Here is an 18,525-nt window from a genome sequence, read left to right on the forward strand (position 1 = left end):
CACTGTGACTAGTCAAATTCAGTCAACCGACAAAAGCAGGCAAGTGGTAGGCACAGCTGTTTTATATAGGCTGGGAGCTCTTAACTGTTTACAGTCACTTGACTGATTTTGACTGAAAGGACAACTTGGCTCAGAATGTATGTTTTTTAATTTAAAGAGGAGTAAAGTCTGAAAACCAGTTGACGCAAGCGCATTATGAAGATTGACTATACTTGGTTGCAAACAAAAATAATTGCTACCTGGTCAAGCGCAACATAGCTAATTCCTACCACTGGTCGTGCCGAGCATTAACTTGCCAGTTTGAGCTTAGCAAAGTCCTCCGCCAGACGTAGCGCCTCATCAATCCCGTCGGTCCGGTCTCCCGTTGCCTGGGCAGCCAGCTCCTTGCCTCCCCCTTTGCCGTTGATGACCTCTGTCACCTGAATGACCCACTCGTTGGCTTTCAAACCCTTGCCTGCTACATCCTGGATAGGTGGATTGGAAAGGAATTATTGGCGATTTTTTTTCATCATTTGCATTTATCCAAAACGTCACCTACCAAATGACTATCAATAAGCTTGCTTGGATTTAAGATCGTACTGGTACTAAACACCCCGTGAAATTATTCCGTCTGACTTACTGTCATTTAGAAGAAATCAAAAAATGTAGGTGACATGCAACAACCAGTCAATTGACTGATGATTTTGAAATATAAAGAGTGCTATTGGCAAAACTTTGTTTTATCATGGACATGGGCGTCGCCAGGATTTTTTCTAGAGGGGGGCAAAAAAAATTTTTGCCCCAAAATGCTTGTATTTCTCAACACATTCTCGATTTATCAGTTTTAGAGGGGGGCAGGGACATTTTGCCCCCCCCCCCAACTCATTAAATTTACACCACTTTGTCTTCGCGCCTCTTTTTCTTTTCTTTTCTTTTTTTTTTTTTTTTTTTTTTTTGCTTTTCCAGGGGGGGGGCAAGTGCCCCCCCCTTGCCCCCCTCCTCGCGACGCCCATGATCATGGACCTCTAAATCTTACTTACAAAATGTTGAAAAATGTTATCCCTCTGTTTGAATTATGGTGGTTTGTTTTGGGGTTTTTTGAGGGGGGGTGTTTGTTTATTTGACTTTTATTTTTGTGGGTTTTTTGTTTCTGTTGGTGTTTTGCTTTGGTTTTTGTATTTGAAGGGAGAGTATGGATAACATATTTTCGTTTTTTTTGCCCTTCGTTTTTTTTTTGGGGGGGGGGAGGATTATGAAGAAGAGTACTTGGGCTGGGAGGAAGGGAAATTAGATGATGTAAACAGTGCATGCCTTGGAGGGGGTGGGGGGGGGGGTATGATCGAAGGTTCAGGGTTAGAATCCAGCAGTTGGCTGCACCTCTCTCCACGCATAATTGGGTACCAGCTGGAGAGTAACTTGTGATGGACTGGCATCCCATCCAGGGGGAATAGAAATATTCTCAGTTGTTTCATGCCGCAGAAACCGAAGATAAACGCCGGCCTGATGAACCATATTGGTCCAAGACAGCCTTTACATTTTACTACTAAAGAGTGCCTGCCACGCTCAATCTTACAACCGAGAAACTGAAAATGATTTTTAAAAAATCTGTGGACTTACCTTTGGCACCTGAGCCATACACAATATCTTGCCGACCTCGGCGTCCATACTGAACAAGATGGCGGCGGTGTTAGGCGAGCCAGACTTGTACTCCTTGAGGGCAGCATCCAGGGCCTTGCCGTTGGCTCCGGCCTCTAAACGAGCAACGACGTAAGGAACGTTGGGAGAAGCCATGATCATCTGCTTGGCGGTGTCTTTTGCCTGAAAAAAAAAAAAGGAAATAAATCATTGGCCTGCTCTTTGGAAATGTTTAAAAAGCATTCTGAAGTTGATTATAGGTGGTTTTGCGAAATGAATGGTTGACTTTCCTTCTTTGTTGGAGGGGGGAGGGGGTTATTTTTTGGCAAAGTTTGGAAAACCTGCGGTAGAAATCAACCATGAGACAAAACTCATTATAAATAAACAAATACACCATCTCATTGCTAAAAAGTCATAAATGGCACTATTTTGGCATTGCAGTATTTTCAACTCTTTTGTCCTTTTTACAAATAAATATCACACAAATATAAAAAAATTTGACCATTTAGATAACTTCTGAGGCAATTTTTGGTTTGAGATTGCAGGTAGTGCAATAGCCTAATGATTGTCTCCTAGTACGCCAAGGATTTTTTTTTTAAACAAATCAACCAATGGTAGGTTGACTACAAAAACATCTAAACCTTTGTGTTTACAAAAAAAACAAGAACAAACAGAGGGGCTGTCTTACCTGTTGCACCTGGGCAGCTTTGTAGGCTTTGTCCATGTTATCCATGATCTTCTTCAGGTCTTTCAGTTTGGCGCGGAGTTCGTCCTTCTTCCACTGCTGGACGATAGCTATGTTGAGATCCTAGAGTAAGAGACACAAGAGATGCTTCTAATAAGGGCTTGCAAACATGTGAATGCTAAACATGGCTGTCAAAATGCAAAAATCCTGAGGGGAAAATCTTTTGCATTACTAATGCCACAATAGTGAAGGTGAACTTACGTCTCCCAACTCGACCACTTTCCTAGTCAGCAGTTTCTGGTTGGCGTTGCCGTTGTCCTGAATCTCCTTGGCCAGTTTCGCAATCAGAGCTTCCATGGCCTTCCCTCGACTGATAGCCTGTCCAAAGAAAAATATCGTGAAAAAAACTCAAGGACACTATTCTATTGGATAGTATTATGGGTGGAAATTTCCTGACGTCACAATCGCTGTCTTAAATGGCAGCGCAGGAAGCAAAACGTAATCTACATGTACCCATTTGCGCGGGCAAGCGCTAAATGCCGCTCAAAATGTGATGTCACGAAATTCCATCTGTCGGCAATATATCCTTACTAACTCAGAGGCCAATTTTAACGAGAAGCAAAAAATGAAACCTGTACTAACTTTTTCAGTCAAAACTTAGCAATAAAAAACTGTTGCAAAATTTTACCGACTGGACTGACAATGAAAAATTGAAATCAGAATGGTTAGAATGCCTAGTTTTTCTTCTGCTGTGATAAATATTTAGCTTTCTAAAATATCTGCAAAGCATTTCAGATTCACGTTAGATCATCAACACACGATCAAAGGTTACAAAACATATGTCATACTTTTTAAAGTTTTACCAGTACCATTTATTCCAATAATACAGAATAATTGGAGTCTATTACGATGATCAAAGTATCAGCTTTACTATTTTTGCCGTGAATAGTTTCATCATTGATCTTCTCTCTTACCTTTTCAGCATCCTCTCCGGTAATTGCCTGGATGCGACGGATCCCTTTAGCGATGGCTTCCTCCGAGGTGATGACAAATTTGCCAATGTGACTGCTGTTCTGTAGATGCCTGGCAGAACAAGTCATAATCATGCACGTCAACAACCCAACATAAAAAAACACGGTACTTAGACTGTATTCATGGATTCTTTAGAACGTTCTCCCTAGACTCTTTGCCAGCAACTCTCAAATCAACCGCCATGCAGAAAACTAACTGCGTATTCTTTGCACTTATAGTTTTAAGGGGCCATCGAGGCCCTAATGCGTTAATAGTGGCTGAGCTCTACCGTCCTTAACCCTAACCGAACTCAACCCATCAAAGCCCAACAGCAGGTGTTGTTGAAATTTGTTAGAAAGTCCAACAGTGTGTGTGTACGATTTCCCATGTGGGTGTTGGAATTTGCCAGGATTCGTACAGTTCGTAGTAAATTATGCTAGGGAGTTAGGGTTAATCAAGCAAAATAAATTTCTAAAAGTCTATTGACATGAAGTGTTGAAGGAAGAATTTTTTATCAGAGACTCACGTGCCACCGCAGAACTCCACCGATGTCGTTGACCCTCCGGGTCCAGTAGGGTCAGCCACTAGGTCTTCAACAGCGATTCCGATGCTGACGACACGCACTGGGTCTGGGTATACCTACCAACAAGCAAACAAACACAGAAGCAGTAGCCAACAAACAAACAAACACAGAGACAATGACCAACTAACTCAGTGATCAAAACAAGAAGTTCCAGTTGCTTTCTTCGGGTAGTTGATCTGTAATGCTTAGAGCTCAACAAAACAACCAGGTTGGCAAAGCGGTACTTTCCTCGCCTTCCACCTTGTGCGATCCGAGCTGTGAATGATGTTTTTCAGTCCCTGCCTGATTTTGTGAGTTGCCCCTGGAATATCATGCAGGATCTTCCTCCCACCTCTAAGATTTGAACATAACTGCAACTTTTTCTTCAGTCTTCCAAGCAACACTGCCTGTGAACTTTTGATGAATCTTCGGTTTCATTGCTAGAAATAATAAAACTACTTTGACTGAAATGTGCGTGAAACCACCGAACTGCACACATGTACTTTTTAGGAGCCCTTGGTTCAAATTTCAGAAAGTATCAAAAATACAAAAGTTGTTCAACTGACTGTGGACAAATCTGCAGACGTACCAACCATGAAATGACCCGTGACAAGTACAGTCCTTTATAATTGTTCATGCCCTATACCTTGCAACTGAACTTGTGTCGAGGACTTGTCATTTCCTTTTGACTGGACTTGTAATGCAATAAGCCAGTTCGGTATTTCAATGACCCGAGGTCATTCAGGATAACATCGCTGACGTGATGTTACGCGATGTTACGCCCATGCCCATTCTGCTGGTAATTACACGCAAGCGACATGCACCCGAGTTCATGCGCCTTCAAAACAGTCGATTATCCCAAATGACCCGTTACCCATATCATTGTGCACATGCGCAATTGAAATACCAAACTGGATTCTTGTCATAGACTTGACTGCAACACTGCCAAAAGTAAATAAATAAATAAAACACTTTACCTACCTCATCAAACACAGCACGCAATCCCTGTATGGCTTTAGCCTGTGCCAGCGGCGTGTTCATCGTGTACACTTTAGCAGCCTTGGCGATGACTTCATTGGCGATGCGTTCGGTGTCTTTCACTTGCTGCGTTGTCATGGCACCCTAACAATGCAACCACAATACGTAAGAAACAATTTGAAAGGCTTTATGTTTTAGAATTGTTTCTTCAAAACCAATTGTTCATTTTGTCACAAATTGGTTGTCTTCAATAAGCATCGAGATTAAAAGATCTCAGTTTTGCTTTCGAACACCCTAACGTCCTAGTTTCAGTGACTTTATACAATTTGAATCAGTATCATTCAAATAAAAAATATAAAAAATAAACAAGATGTTAAAAAGTAATGCCCTTTCTAGGCCGAGAGGTTAAAAGAGAAATTCTAAACAATGGTGAGGACAGTTTTCTACTTCAAACTTTAGGATTTAATTCATTCCTAGTTCACTTTCTGTACATTCCTGATTCCTTTTTAAAATAAACGATTTTACCGACTTAAAAAGAAGCACCTTATTTTTCCTCAATATAGCCGACAATTTTCCAATTAAATGATCTCCACTATACAATCCTGAGAAAAAGACTGAACTATCAGAAGACCTCCAATACCTTAGCGGTGAAGTCAAATCGTAGCCTGTCTGGCGCCACCAAGGATCCCTTCTGATCCGCGTCTCCTAAGACCTGACGTAGGGCAAAGTTCAAGACGTGAGTCCCCGTGTGGTTGTTCATCACGGGCCTTCTACGAACCTGGAATAAAAGCCGGAATAATGAAAATCACACCAATGTACCAATATGCAAATTCGGGTATCTGGTGGAATTTGCATCCACAAGGGTTCCCACAGAAATCTTAAAATAAAAAATTCCACAACTTTTTCCCTGACTTTTCCAGGACAAAATTTACGGCTTTCCAAGACCAATTCCATGCTGTTTTTGGCAAAACTTTCCATGATAGCTTTGAATTCCAGAGGTTTTCCAGTTTTTTTTTCAGGACTGTGGGACCCTGATCCATGGATGAAAATTTTAATATTTGGTTTTGCACCTTCTCCACTAAAAAGCGATTCAAATTGGACAGCTGACCATGGTAAGCTCAGTGGTTGAGTGATTGGTCTCAGGTTCAAGTCCCATCCCAAAAAGTTTGTGAAATGTTCCCATACGCTCTCAGACAGTACTGAGCGTACAGTGTTTTTAGAGTAAAGTCTGACAAGTTAAAAAAATCAGTATAAACAAACAGTACAGTTTAATAAAGAGAAAATTGGAAAATGTAGTCAAATAGTTTTGGGATATGATGGAACTGGAAATACTGACCTCATCAACGGCCAGCTTGAGGCGGTCGCCAATCTTGATCTTCCCGTCCAAATCCACGGCGGAAACTTTGCCGATGTGAAGGCAGTAGCCACCTTTGACCTGGACATTGGTAACCCTGAACTCGATATCCTACAATACAATGCAGAGTACCAGTCAAGTTAAACGTAAGACATAAACCAATACAAAAACAAATCGAAGTGAAAACTCAAAAGGTGATAAAATGGACCATTCCTGCCTGTCAATCATACAGTGTGCATTGACCAATCAGATCAGGACTTTTGGTCAGGTGACCACGGTAGTTCAGTCAAAGTCACTCACAAGCACTGTGAGAGATGTACACAAACCAAAAGTGGGCGTGGCCAAACCTGGAATGGCCAATTAAATAAATCATCATGGATTAAACACACATGAATGAATAAATGAATAAATTTAATAACTGCTTACAGCATTGTCTTCCTTCTCCATAAATCCCTCGTCATAGATCTGCCCTCCAGACTCTGCATAGAAGCACGTCTGATCCAGGAGAATGCCGCACTCGTCGCCACGCTGCACCTCCTCCACAAACTGATTGTCCTTGCGCAGCGCGATAACGGTGCCTACTGTCGACTCAAACTCTGTTGAGAAATCAGAACAACAACAAAGTGGTGTTGGTAGTCCAAGCAAACGTTGCCAACGTTCACGATCTTTTTGCGCATAGCCAATGGGAAATCATTGACAATGTCTGCGTTGTTCGCGTACGCGGAATGCATCCCAACTTAAATATTTCAACTCTTTTAACAACAGAATTCTAGTTGTTTGAAGAAAAACTTACCTGGCGATAAAAAATCGTCCCAATGACTTTCAACTTAAAATTACACTTTGTAGCTGTCGGACATTAGTGATGGCTCTCCAGACAATCCTGGAGAGCCATCACTAATGTCCGATGGAAGTCGCCAGAGTAAGTAGGGTTCATTTGGGTAGCTTGGGAGTTGACCTGTAGACTGGATGACTTGTGACGGACTTGTGACTGACTTGTGACTCACTTGTGACTGACCTGCGACTGACCTGTGACAGACCTGTGACTGACTTGTGACAGACCTGTGACTGACCTGCGACAGACCTGCGACTGACTTGTGACAGACCTGTGACAGACCTGTGACTGACCTGTGACTGACCTGTGACAGACCTGCGACTGACTTATGACAGACCTGTGACAGACCTGCGACTGACCTGTGACTGACCTGCGACTGACTTGTGACTGACTTGTGATAGACCTGCGACTGACCTGTGACTGACCTGTGACTGACTTGTGATAGACCTGTGACTGACTTATGACAGACCTGCGACTGACCTGTGACTGACCTGCGACTGACTTGTGACTGACCTGTGACTGACTCGTGACCGACTCGTGACTGACTTGTGATTGACCTGTGACTGACTTGTGACCGACTTGTGACTGACTTGTGACTGACATGTGACTGACATGTGACTGACCTTGTGAAATTTTTCTCACAAGCCCTACTGACAACACTGAGTATACAGTGTTAATAAAAAAATATGTCAGCGAAGGACAAAACCCACTACACAAATGTATATCTCCCCGATGCAAATTCCATCTCAGAAAATGTTCTGATAATCTCTTGAGTTCATAGCAAAATCCTGTCGACATTTTCTCAACTCACGATAGTTGCCGGCAGCGTCGCTGGTGTAGTTGTACTTGACTTTATCGTTGGTCGGAGGCACTTTCCTCTTCTCTTGCAAGTCGTTGATGGCGTGAATGTCGAGACTGATGGTGTCGTCAACTCCGGATCCTTTGCCCTGAGACAGAATCTGCAATAAAAATTTCAGCAGAAAATAATCAACAATGATGTCAAATTAGCCCCAGGTTTTTATGATATAAGATTTGAAGGCTGGCATGGTGAAGTTAGCAAAGTCAGGGAAAATTCAAAGTTTTGGACAGTATGCTCTGCCCACCGTCAGGAGACGGATGATGGGCGGTGAAGTTTCTTCAGAATGTTATCCGTGAAAACTCTTAATGCACAAGTGCCAACCCCACAGAAACTAAAACCAATGTTTCCTGTGGACCTGCTTGTTTATAAAAATAAATAATAATAAAAATAGCTGAATTTATAGAGCGCCACTGACTGCCTAAGGATACAAGGTGCTAAACAAAGAATGAAACAGGGCAGGAAGACAAGAAAAGAGGACAGCCAGTTGCTATTTGGAGAAAAGGTGGGTCATTTTTGAAGGACAAAATACTGCCAGAAATTCTGATGGGGATGGGTAGGCTATTCCGTAAGCGGGGGGCGGCAATGGAGAATGCCCTGTCACCAGCCTGTGACTTGGGGACGACAAGGGACTCTCCCGCAGAAGAACGAAGGGAGTAAGGACGGGTCTGGACCCTCTATTGCCACAAGCAGAGAGGATGAGCCGTACCTGGGCCTTCTTCTTTTCCTCTTCGTATTCGGCCATGTTGATGGTCATGCCCTTCTCCTCCATGATCAGACTCGTCAGGTCGACGGGGAATCCGTAGGTGTCGTACAGCAGCCATGCTGCCTTGCCTTCAAGTGACAAAAAGGGTTCATTGCTATGATTTCAATTGATACATAATAAGAAAATTATAACATGTTTACACCATGTAAATATCTGCCAAAAATCGAGCTGTTTGAATGCTAGTCGTGATTCCAGTCGAAAATATTGAACTGTCAGTGTTTTCTGGCACGTAACATCAAGAACTCTCCAACTGAATGCCGTACCAAAACCAATATGTGAGTCAGCTCTTCCAACTTTATACTTAGTATGAAACACTAACAATTTTGTTGTAAATGGTCACAAATGGTTTACCGAAAAGCCAAAATTCAGATGAAGGGTTAACTGACCTGGCAGCTCCTTGGCGTCCGGCCCCAGCTTGTTGACGGTGCGCTCCAGCACACGGCGCCCCCTAGAGAGCGTCTGCAAAAACTGTGCTTCTTCCTCGTTAATGATGTCCATGACTAGCTGGGGGTCCTTAGTCACTTCTGGGAAAGCTTCGCCCTGAAGTTGGAAGTGAAGAAATTTAACAAAAATTGTACAATTTCCTCACCTGAAAACTTGAAAACTCCTCAATTAAAGAAACCATTAACTCCATTGCCATTTTTGCCTTCCTGAATCCTCAAGGGCCCTGAAGCCCCAGGTAAAATACAGTGGTGAGACTGGGAAAATGCAAACTCCACAAAATAATCGGCAGAGGGTCGAGGGTCGTAGAGGGCCCCAGAGCAATGTAGGGTCTATGGGGTATGTTTGTATTTGCCTAAAGGCACTCCTTATACTACCCACTTGTTTTGTTTTGTTTTGTTTAAACATTTATAAGTAAAAACACCTTTAAGGTAAAAACCTCAGGAATTCCTGCATTCTCAAGGCATTCTATAAAAATCCGTGAAAAGGATAAAATTTCACGACAAATCTTACCCCTGTATAGTGGATGGGTCCTACTTTCTTCAATACAGAAACAAAATCCAACAAAGCCGCCTCATGAATTTTGAAGGTTCTGGGCTCGGTTATCGATAAGAAATATATTATAAGTCTATCACAACTTGAACCGGCTGTTTATAATTTGTCATGGCTATTTGCCCTTTGAAAGTTCACATACAATTGAATATAAAGAAAATATCTAACCAAGATTTCAACGACAACACTGACGAGGCTGGCAAACACTCCCGGCTTGGCTTTCAGTTTCTCTGTGGCGTATCGGATCCCCCTCCGCAGAATGCGTCTCAGAACATATCTGGAAAGGAAAAAGTTATAAAAATCAGCAATCATGAGTTTATCACAATTCACAAGAGAAAACAAGAGTAAAAAATATAGAAATAAAAAGCTATGATTAAAAGAGTATCAAAAAGTGGAAGTAAACAACATAAACAAGAACACAAAAGATCAAATATTCTTGCTTCATAACTGTGGGGACTACACAGCTGTTGAGCGATGGTACTATGGGGACCAAAGACACATTGGGGACGGCAATGTAACTCGGTCCTAATTTCCCTAACCATAAAAAACGTCCCCATAACGCGGTGACGGCCCGTGCATATACACTTTATTCAACCGTTTGAATCAAACACCATTAAAACTGAATCACAAGAAACTATTTATTACTTAAAGAGAAATTCTCTTTTCTCAGCCTTGTGGTTTCTGCTATTTGTAATATTACATTGTGATTCATACAATTCCATACAAATTTCAATACAACAGAAATTGACTGGAGCTGCATTTGAACCCGCGACATACGGAACATTGTACCGGTGCACTACCAACTAAACTATGCAGTCCTCTATCGGCTATCACCCAATTTAAGCACTATATATTTCTCTAAAACCAAATTTCTGGTTACACCAACAATTTTGAATTGTAAGACAGTCAACTATAATCTTTCACACTTGCAAATTTGCGATAAAATTGGCAATTGAGGAAGGGTTCGGTGCTTACCCTCTTCCGATATTGTCGGGTCTACCGCCGTCCGACAAAGCGATGGTCAATGTGCGAATGTGATCAGCAACGACACGGTAAGCCATGTCCACACCATCAGTGTCCTCGGCAGCCAGTTTACCAGTGTACGTCCGGATACCAGTGGCCTTAAGATAGAAAGAATCCAAAGTAATTCATCTGGTGAATTAGTGATCATTTTGGTTTATGACGAGGGCAAGGTGACCGTAAGGTCATGGCCAAATTCTGCTAAATGCACTTCAAAAATCTGCCAAATTCCACAGAGTGACTTGAATAAACACTTAAAACACATGCAGATGTTGTAGTATTGCCTTAATTAAGGTTCAAATTACATTATAAACAATCTATAGTCACATAAAGACGTTACGAAATTGAATAATAACAGGCAAAACGCGGTTGCGTCACAACGAAATCCGGTTCCCAGTGAACCTCAGCACCTGGACCAGTCAACCCGTCCTATTTTGCAAGGGTTTGTTTGAAAAGATTAAAGTTTTTTTAAACAAATGTACCATTTTTTTTCCAAATCTGCCATGTTTTTCTGTCAAATAACCATTTTTTGCAGAATTCTGCCAGAAATCTGCCAAAAAAATCCATTCTGTCAAATTTTCTGTCAAACTCGTTTTTTTTTTACAAAAAATCTGTCAAAGTTAGCCGAAAATCGGCTAAAACGGTCACCATGGACGAGGGCCAAAATTTACCATCATCAGTTTTGTATGGTCCACACAGCCCAACTCTGTTGCAGTTAATTAAGCCCAAACACAAGTCCATCACAAATTGCCCAGTCCAGTCACAAGATATTGAAATGAATATTCCTTTGTTAATGTTTATACTCTGTTACTTGTGACTAGACTTGTGAATTACTTGTGACTGGGCTTGTGATGGACTTGTCTGCAATATTGTCCTGGGATGAATACGGCTATAAAGTGGAATTTGTAAACGCTCACCTTTTGAATAGCATCAAAGATGGGCACGAAGAGGTCAGTGTCGTAGTTGGAGTCTTTGTATTTGAGAACCGAGACGATACGCTCCAGACCCATGCCGGTGTCACAGTTTTTCTTGGGAAGCAACTTGAGACTCCCATCTGGCTCTCTGTTAAAGGGAAAATACAACATTTGCAAACATGAAAAAATAAAACTACCAAATCATTTTGAAATACCTTGCTGGACTGTTAGTGAATGACAGTGTAAAGCATCCTGTAAAATCATGGCACCTGGTATACTGTCATTTTCAAGAAAAGTGGTATTTTTGTATCAATTTCCAACGCTGGTCGGTCGACCAGCGTTGGAAAAAACTGGCTTTTTTTCAAATACTGGCCCCAATTGACCATCGCACTTGTTTTCAATCGATTACACACCTATGAACGGGTACAAGCCAGCTGGACTGGTTCCCTGACCTTACAATTCCCCAATGTATGTAAACTGCTCAGTTTTTTCTCAAAAAGTCAGTGTAACTATATTTGCTATATATTTCCAACCCCCCAATTCCATCCATTTCTGAAAATTACAGCAAAAGCAAATGATGTATATTCCCTTTAAAGAAATGATGCAAAATACACAAAACTAGCTTTTAACCAAATGAATCAAACACTTGAGACAAAGTACAAAAAATGTGTACATTTTTATAGTTGATTGCTCACTTTATAAGAATTTAACAAGCTCATACATTTTGTGAACTGCAGCAAAGATGGCGTAGCTGCTAATTACTAATAATAGAAGTAAGTCTGAAAAAAAGCTATAAGCAAATGTGAATCCATTAGATTAATCCAAGACATTACAAATCTATCCAAAGTTGTGAAGGATATCGTAGGATTGAGAAAGAACTGAGATACTATCGCTTTGATGCCCTTTGTAAAAAAGAATGAAGCATTTATTCTCTGGGAAAAGTGGGGGATGTTTGGAAGACTGATTTCGGACAGGTTTGGGTTGAAACTCAGCAATATCAGGAACTGATTTTTGTTTTTTGGGGTTTTTTTTTGCAGATACTGACAATTAAAATTAAAAGCTTTAATTCCCTGACAAGGTAACAAATTACCTAACCGGTTAAAAAGGTTATTTGAACAAAGAAACTGACTGGAGCGGGGTTTAAACCTAAGACCTTCGGATTGCCGTTTCGGTGCTCTACCAACTGAGCTATCCAGCCTTATGTTGACGGCTCCCCATTTAGTCAATGTCTTTGTTCAAGAGGCGCTAGTCGGAAGCCATAAACCTGTATATGTCATGTAGCCAGGGACCACGTCCAAAGTCACGACGCTAGCAACATTAGTAATGTTGTAAACCCGGGAAATAGCAAACGGGGATCACTCAGAGAGGATACGGCTTTTTATTACAAAATGCTTCAAAGAAACCACATATGGAAGCTGACTAGGTAAAAAAGGTGAAATATCAGTCCACAACCTACCTGTTAAACTGCGTGAACACCAAGTTCCACAATTCCACCACGTTAGGGTCGTCCATGTTGACATATTCCGAGGCATCCCGTCCGCCACCCACCCGGTCAAAGTGCACCTCGGTGCAGGGCCCGCAGGGTCCTGTCGCACCCATCTCCCAAAAGTTGTCCTTGGTTCCAAATGGCATGACTCTTTCTTCAGGTACACTAATGGAGAGAGAAATTATTTTTTTTTAATTAAAAAGATTTCACAAACATCACTGAATGGCACAAGACACGGCAAGTCTGGTAAAGCTGGTCCCAGAGTGCACAAAATTCTATTGAATTGATTCAGAATGGCTGTACACAGGAAGACTCGGTACATAATGGGCCAGATTTGGCTCTGTCATTGGCATTACAGGGTAATCCTATACAATAGCAATGCCCAGCTCTCTTCACTGGTCTACAGCCAGTAGAAAGCACAGGTGACAGTCAGTCGGGGAGTCAGTCAGCAAGTCAGTGAGTCTGTCACTCAGTGAGATTGGTGCAACAAGGGCACTGGGCAGGCCCGCTGGGTTGGGACTACTCTGACCTAGGGTATTTAGCTCAGAAACTCTGCCCAATGCAACACTTGTCAAAATAAAAAGCCTGCCAGGTTTTCAAACTGCCCCAGTGTCTGTGGTTACCAACTGCAGCACGATACAACAGTGGCATTGTGCGATAAAGATTTGCCCGCATTGTCTCAGAAATTGGCCGTTTATGCACTGGTGCTGATGACCCTATGCCACAAGGTCCCACAGACTTGTACGCCCGGGGTCAATTTCATGGTGATGCTAAGTGCAAAAAAATTGGTAAAGCACAGAATATTTTGGCTCAGCAATATTGGGCAACCAACCAAACTGCCATGGGATCCTTATAGCTTGTCACTGGTTCTCTGCAATATTTTTGCTTAGCCCATATATTTTCTGTCAAGCAGCTCCATGACTTTTTAAGGGTAAATTACAAGACAAAGAATCCAATGTACAGACAGAGTCAGTAGTTCCTCACCCTAAATCCATCCAAATCTGTTTGGTCTCGAGATCTTCCTCCAAACCTTCTTCTTTGCTTCCGCCAAAGTATGTGACGTACAGACGATCCTTGGGCAGCTTGTAGACGTCTGTAAGGAGTTCCCACGACATCCGGCAACACTCTTTCTATTTAGATTAACGAAGGCAAGAAATATTTTTGTAAGCAAAAGCACCTGCAGAATCAGATCAATAGACTGTTTTGGATTGGACCACAAGCACCCCCAACCTTTGGTTTGTGTACATTCCAAAAACAGTGCCTGTGACCGAGTTGGACTGAGCTACAGTGGAAAATCAGTCAAACCCATAGAGATATATTAAATTACTAGAGCGCTGACTCGATGTACAAAGTGATGCCTGCTGGGCGCATCCATGTTTGTGCACAAACCTATAGAAAACTCAACATTTTGTTCAGTTTTTTGCATATCTGCGTTTGTATTCTATACAAGTGCATTGTCGAAGCCGATACGCCCAAAACCGAACCGCACAATCAGTAAATTAGCGTTTCATTTTGCTTTGCACAAACAACGCAAACGCGTGCGTGTATCTGCTGCAGATGATTTTTGCTATGTTTTTTAACCATCATGACACGCTTAAGTTATATGCGTACGTTGTACTTGCGCGTTGCATTTAGAGTACACCTTCAAAATTCACTCCGTCTAATTTCATTATGTGCTACAAACACGCACATGAAATAAAAATGTCTACGCTCAGAACAGCTTCAAAGTATCTCCGCAAGTAAGAATAGGGAGTTGGTGCTCTAGTAATTGAATATAGCTCTATGGTCAAACCACTAAACTAAGGCCGTGTCCGTATTACTTGCTATGCAAGGGAATATTCCATACACTAATCTTCACCATGCAAGCCTTCACATCTTATCTGACACAGCATTAGTTTAGCAGACTGTCCAAGTTTCGCACACTCCAAAAAATACTGCAAGTAAAACTTGCACAATCCCCCTGGCATCTTGCCAGTTTGTATACATGTACATGTACAGCCAGTTAGTAAGGTAGTAATTTTCAGTGACGGCCTTGATTGTCCAGCAGGCAGGTACCAGTTCTCAGTTGAATGGGGAGTTTGGGTTGAATGGAGAGTTTGGGTGAGACACTGCAAGGATCCAAAGTGCTTGGAAAAAGTTTCGCGAACTCTCTCCCTTCCTCACCTCAAGGCTGACCACTCTAAGAGTGAAAGGGAAGGTGTATGATGCATGTGTAAGAAAATGCATGACATACGGGAGCGAAACATGGGCAATGAAATCGTCTAATGTACAGCGCTTGGAAAAGGTTGAGATGAGGATGGTGAGGTGGATGTGCAGGACATCACTACATGAAAGAACGAGGAATGAAGTCCTCCTTCAGTCAGTGGGCCTGATGGGGGTAGCAGAGGTTATGAGGATTAACAGGCTTAGATGGTATGGACATGTGGCTAAAAAAGAGGCAACACACTGGCTCCAGAGAGCTTTAAATTTTCGAGTCACCGGAAGAAATCCTCGTGGGAGACCCAGAAAAACCTGGAGGGAAACTGTAGAAGAAGATGCCAAAACATCTGGTATCGCTCACATGGACCCCACAGACAGGAAAGCTTGGAGAGCAGCCATTAAGGAAATGAAATGTCCAACCCCACAAAGTGGGACAAATGGACTCTAAATGCTGATGATGATGATGATGATGACTGGACTAACATATGTTACAGTCATTAGTATCTTTCCAGAGACCTCGTAAATATCCATATTGGAAAGGATTTTTTTTTTATGTCGGCCTGCTCTCCACAGATCACCTTTCAAGTTTGGTTGATATTGATGACTGAACTTTACAGTGAAATGGAACACACGCACGCACGCACGCACACACCGACACAGACAGAGATACGCGATCGCAATATCCCCCTGTATGGCATGAAAGCCAGGGAGATAAAAATGAAAAAGAAAATCAACCGACCTTGAAGTAGTCTCCAAACGACCACGTTCCCAGCATCTCAAAGAAGGTGTGATGGTAGGTGTCTTTGCCGACATCGTCCAGATCGTTGTGTTTGCCGCCGGCACGGATGCACTTCTGACTGTTGACGACACGCCTCCATTTGGCCATGTCGCTGTTGGGATCCACAGTGCCGGTGAAAATGGCTTTGAACTTAAACAAAACACAGAAGAGATACTGAACATTTTCTAATTTAAAGAAAGTGTTTTGGGATTTCAAAACTAGCTGATTATTAAACATCAGTGTTATGATTCCATTGTGCAATCTCTTTAAATCAAAATGTATCAATAATAATTAATATGTGTCGTTTATACAGGGTGGATAAAAAAAACGAAACCGAGATATTATTGCTAATTGGAACAGAAGTAGGGCACATGTGAATCAAAGGGAGATATCTTCTTTTGAATCTCCTCTTTAAAATGACGCCCTGGTCATGTCATTACATTCACGGTTGACTGAGCAGTGACCAATTTTATGAAAGGGTCTATTTAGAGAATTGCGCCACTTTTCAATTGTGGTTTTTGTTGTGTTAATTGTAACAGAGTGAAAGGCTATGGTTGCCAATCAAGGCAGGTGGGGGAAAAAAAGAGAGATTTCACCATAAAAAGTAGCGCAAGGTGAACATGTTTTGTTATTAAAATTCAGTGACTATGAAAGTACAAAGTGTCTACAAATGCGTATCGCCGATGAACAAAGACCTGTCCACAGTGAGGGCGCTCTGTGCAAGCTCTCTATCGGCATATCCAACTGACTGGTGAAAGAAGTCAACCATCTGTGAGCGGGGCAGTGCAGTAATAGTTGGTTTTATACCTGGTTCATGCCAGCATTGGCAAAGAGCAGTGTGGGATCATCCAGCGGGATGGTGGAGCTGGAACGGACAAACTCATGCTTGAAGACGGGGTGATCGAGGTGGAAATCAATGAAGATCTGTCGCACCTGCTGCGAAGTCAGTGAGGAATCCATGGCAGAAATATTTGTCTGAAAGAACATAACAAAAACTTAAAGATTGTATTTTTTAAAAAGTCCACTTTTTCAGGGTTTTTCTTTGGGTATTGTACAGATTTAAAAATAAAAGGGGTGATTCTAAGTGATGAGCGGTGGTGAGAACCCAGTGACATTTTCATTTTTCAACTTTTTAAAAATAACATCTAGGCCTATATATAAAAAATATACAAAATTCTTGGCACAACTATAGAATACAGGGCCACTCCATTCTATATCCGCGCATCCATGGCTGTGTGGATGCGCAGTCGGTTTTCTATAGCACCCTCTATTGATTAAAATTTACTTCATGCCCACTCCGCATCCGCGCATCCAGGCATCCAGTAAAGTGCCCTCTATTGATTAAAATTAACTTCATGCCATTCGCGCATTTCTATAGCGCTCTCTATTGATTAAAATTTACTTCATGCCCACCCTGCATCCAGGCATCCAATAAAGCGCCCTCTATTGATTAAATTTTACTTCATGCCCACCCCGCATCCGCACATCCGCGCATCCAAGACGGAATGAGTGGGTAGGTTGGGGTTGGTTTTAGATAGAGAAATAAAGTAGTGGGTCCTATAGGGTAAATACAGTAGAGGGTCCTGGGGTAAATAAAGCGCCCTTTACTGATGATTTCATGCTCATCCACCCCGTATCCGTGCATCCAAGACATCCCAAGCTGTCTCACTTGGTATATATACTACGTACTTGTCAAGAATTCACTCTCTATAGCGCCCTCTATTGATCACAATTTACTTCATGCTCATTCACTCTTTCTACATGTTCTACCACCCTCTATTTTTTTTATACATCTACGTTCATACCGTACCCGCGTACGCATAGGATGGCAAAGTCTCTTATCTTATAAACCAACGTTGCTTCGTTCTCAAAAGAGTGCCATTCTACTCAATTCACGACCCCACTCCTCATGATCCAACTTAAAAAAAAAAAAAAACCTTTTCCGGCGTGGCCCTGCATTCTATAGTTGCTCCAAATTCTTTTCCAAATGTTGCATCAGGTTGCAACATTTTTTCCTAAACACAATAATGGAATTCTTGGGGCGAGCTGGTAAGGAACTGTCACAGTGTCACTGTCAGCGTGCATGAATGTCAATTGTCATGCATGGATTCGTCATCAGTCGACTGCTTCGTTATTTTCATCGTGTCTCAGTCTGCTTTCAATCAAAGCAAAAAGGGACTGTTTTCCATAACATATTGTGCTTTACAAGGCTTCACTACTACAGCAAAAAAAAATTAGAAAATAGGGAGAAAAACAGATAATTATCAAACCTTTCTGACACAGACGGTAGCAGGGTGACTCACGATTTCATTTACGACACGCGTGTTTATTTCAAGGACAGTGGTACGATTCCCAGTATTCGCTCAGTAGACAACCAACGTACAATAGTCGGGTACCATCAAAGATGATGAAACTGCGAAATCTCGACAGAGAAGCAAATCTCACGAGATCTTTCGTGACCTGTGACATTTGCATAG

The 18,525-nt window shown here is 41.9% G+C and overlaps 1 protein-coding gene across 1 annotated transcript; it reads right to left on the reverse strand.

The window, feature by feature from the left end:
- Positions 1 to 90: 90 nt before the first annotated feature.
- Positions 91 to 18,402, reverse strand: LOC119738744 (alanine--tRNA ligase, cytoplasmic-like). Its single transcript, XM_038213681.1, has 21 exons — positions 18,319 to 18,402; positions 16,856 to 17,023; positions 16,010 to 16,198; positions 14,056 to 14,201; positions 13,042 to 13,236; positions 11,589 to 11,733; positions 10,627 to 10,772; positions 9,820 to 9,928; positions 9,045 to 9,198; positions 8,602 to 8,726; positions 7,848 to 7,995; positions 6,631 to 6,800; positions 6,187 to 6,315; positions 5,491 to 5,628; positions 4,854 to 4,994; positions 3,837 to 3,949; positions 3,274 to 3,382; positions 2,561 to 2,677; positions 2,303 to 2,422; positions 1,597 to 1,797; positions 91 to 464 (listed from the first exon to the last, which is right to left on the reverse strand). Exons 2-21 carry the CDS (start codon positions 17,006 to 17,008, stop codon positions 288 to 290), a joined length of 2,925 nt encoding a protein of 974 aa, XP_038069609.1. The 5' UTR covers positions 17,009 to 17,023; positions 18,319 to 18,402; the 3' UTR covers positions 91 to 287.
- Between the last annotated feature and the right edge of the window lie 123 nt (positions 18,403 to 18,525).

The sequence above is a fragment of the Patiria miniata genome, unplaced genomic scaffold (genome assembly GCF_015706575.1).
Source record: "Patiria miniata isolate m_02_andy unplaced genomic scaffold, ASM1570657v1 HiC_scaffold_3, whole genome shotgun sequence".
Lineage (NCBI taxonomy): Eukaryota > Metazoa > Echinodermata > Asteroidea > Valvatida > Asterinidae > Patiria > Patiria miniata.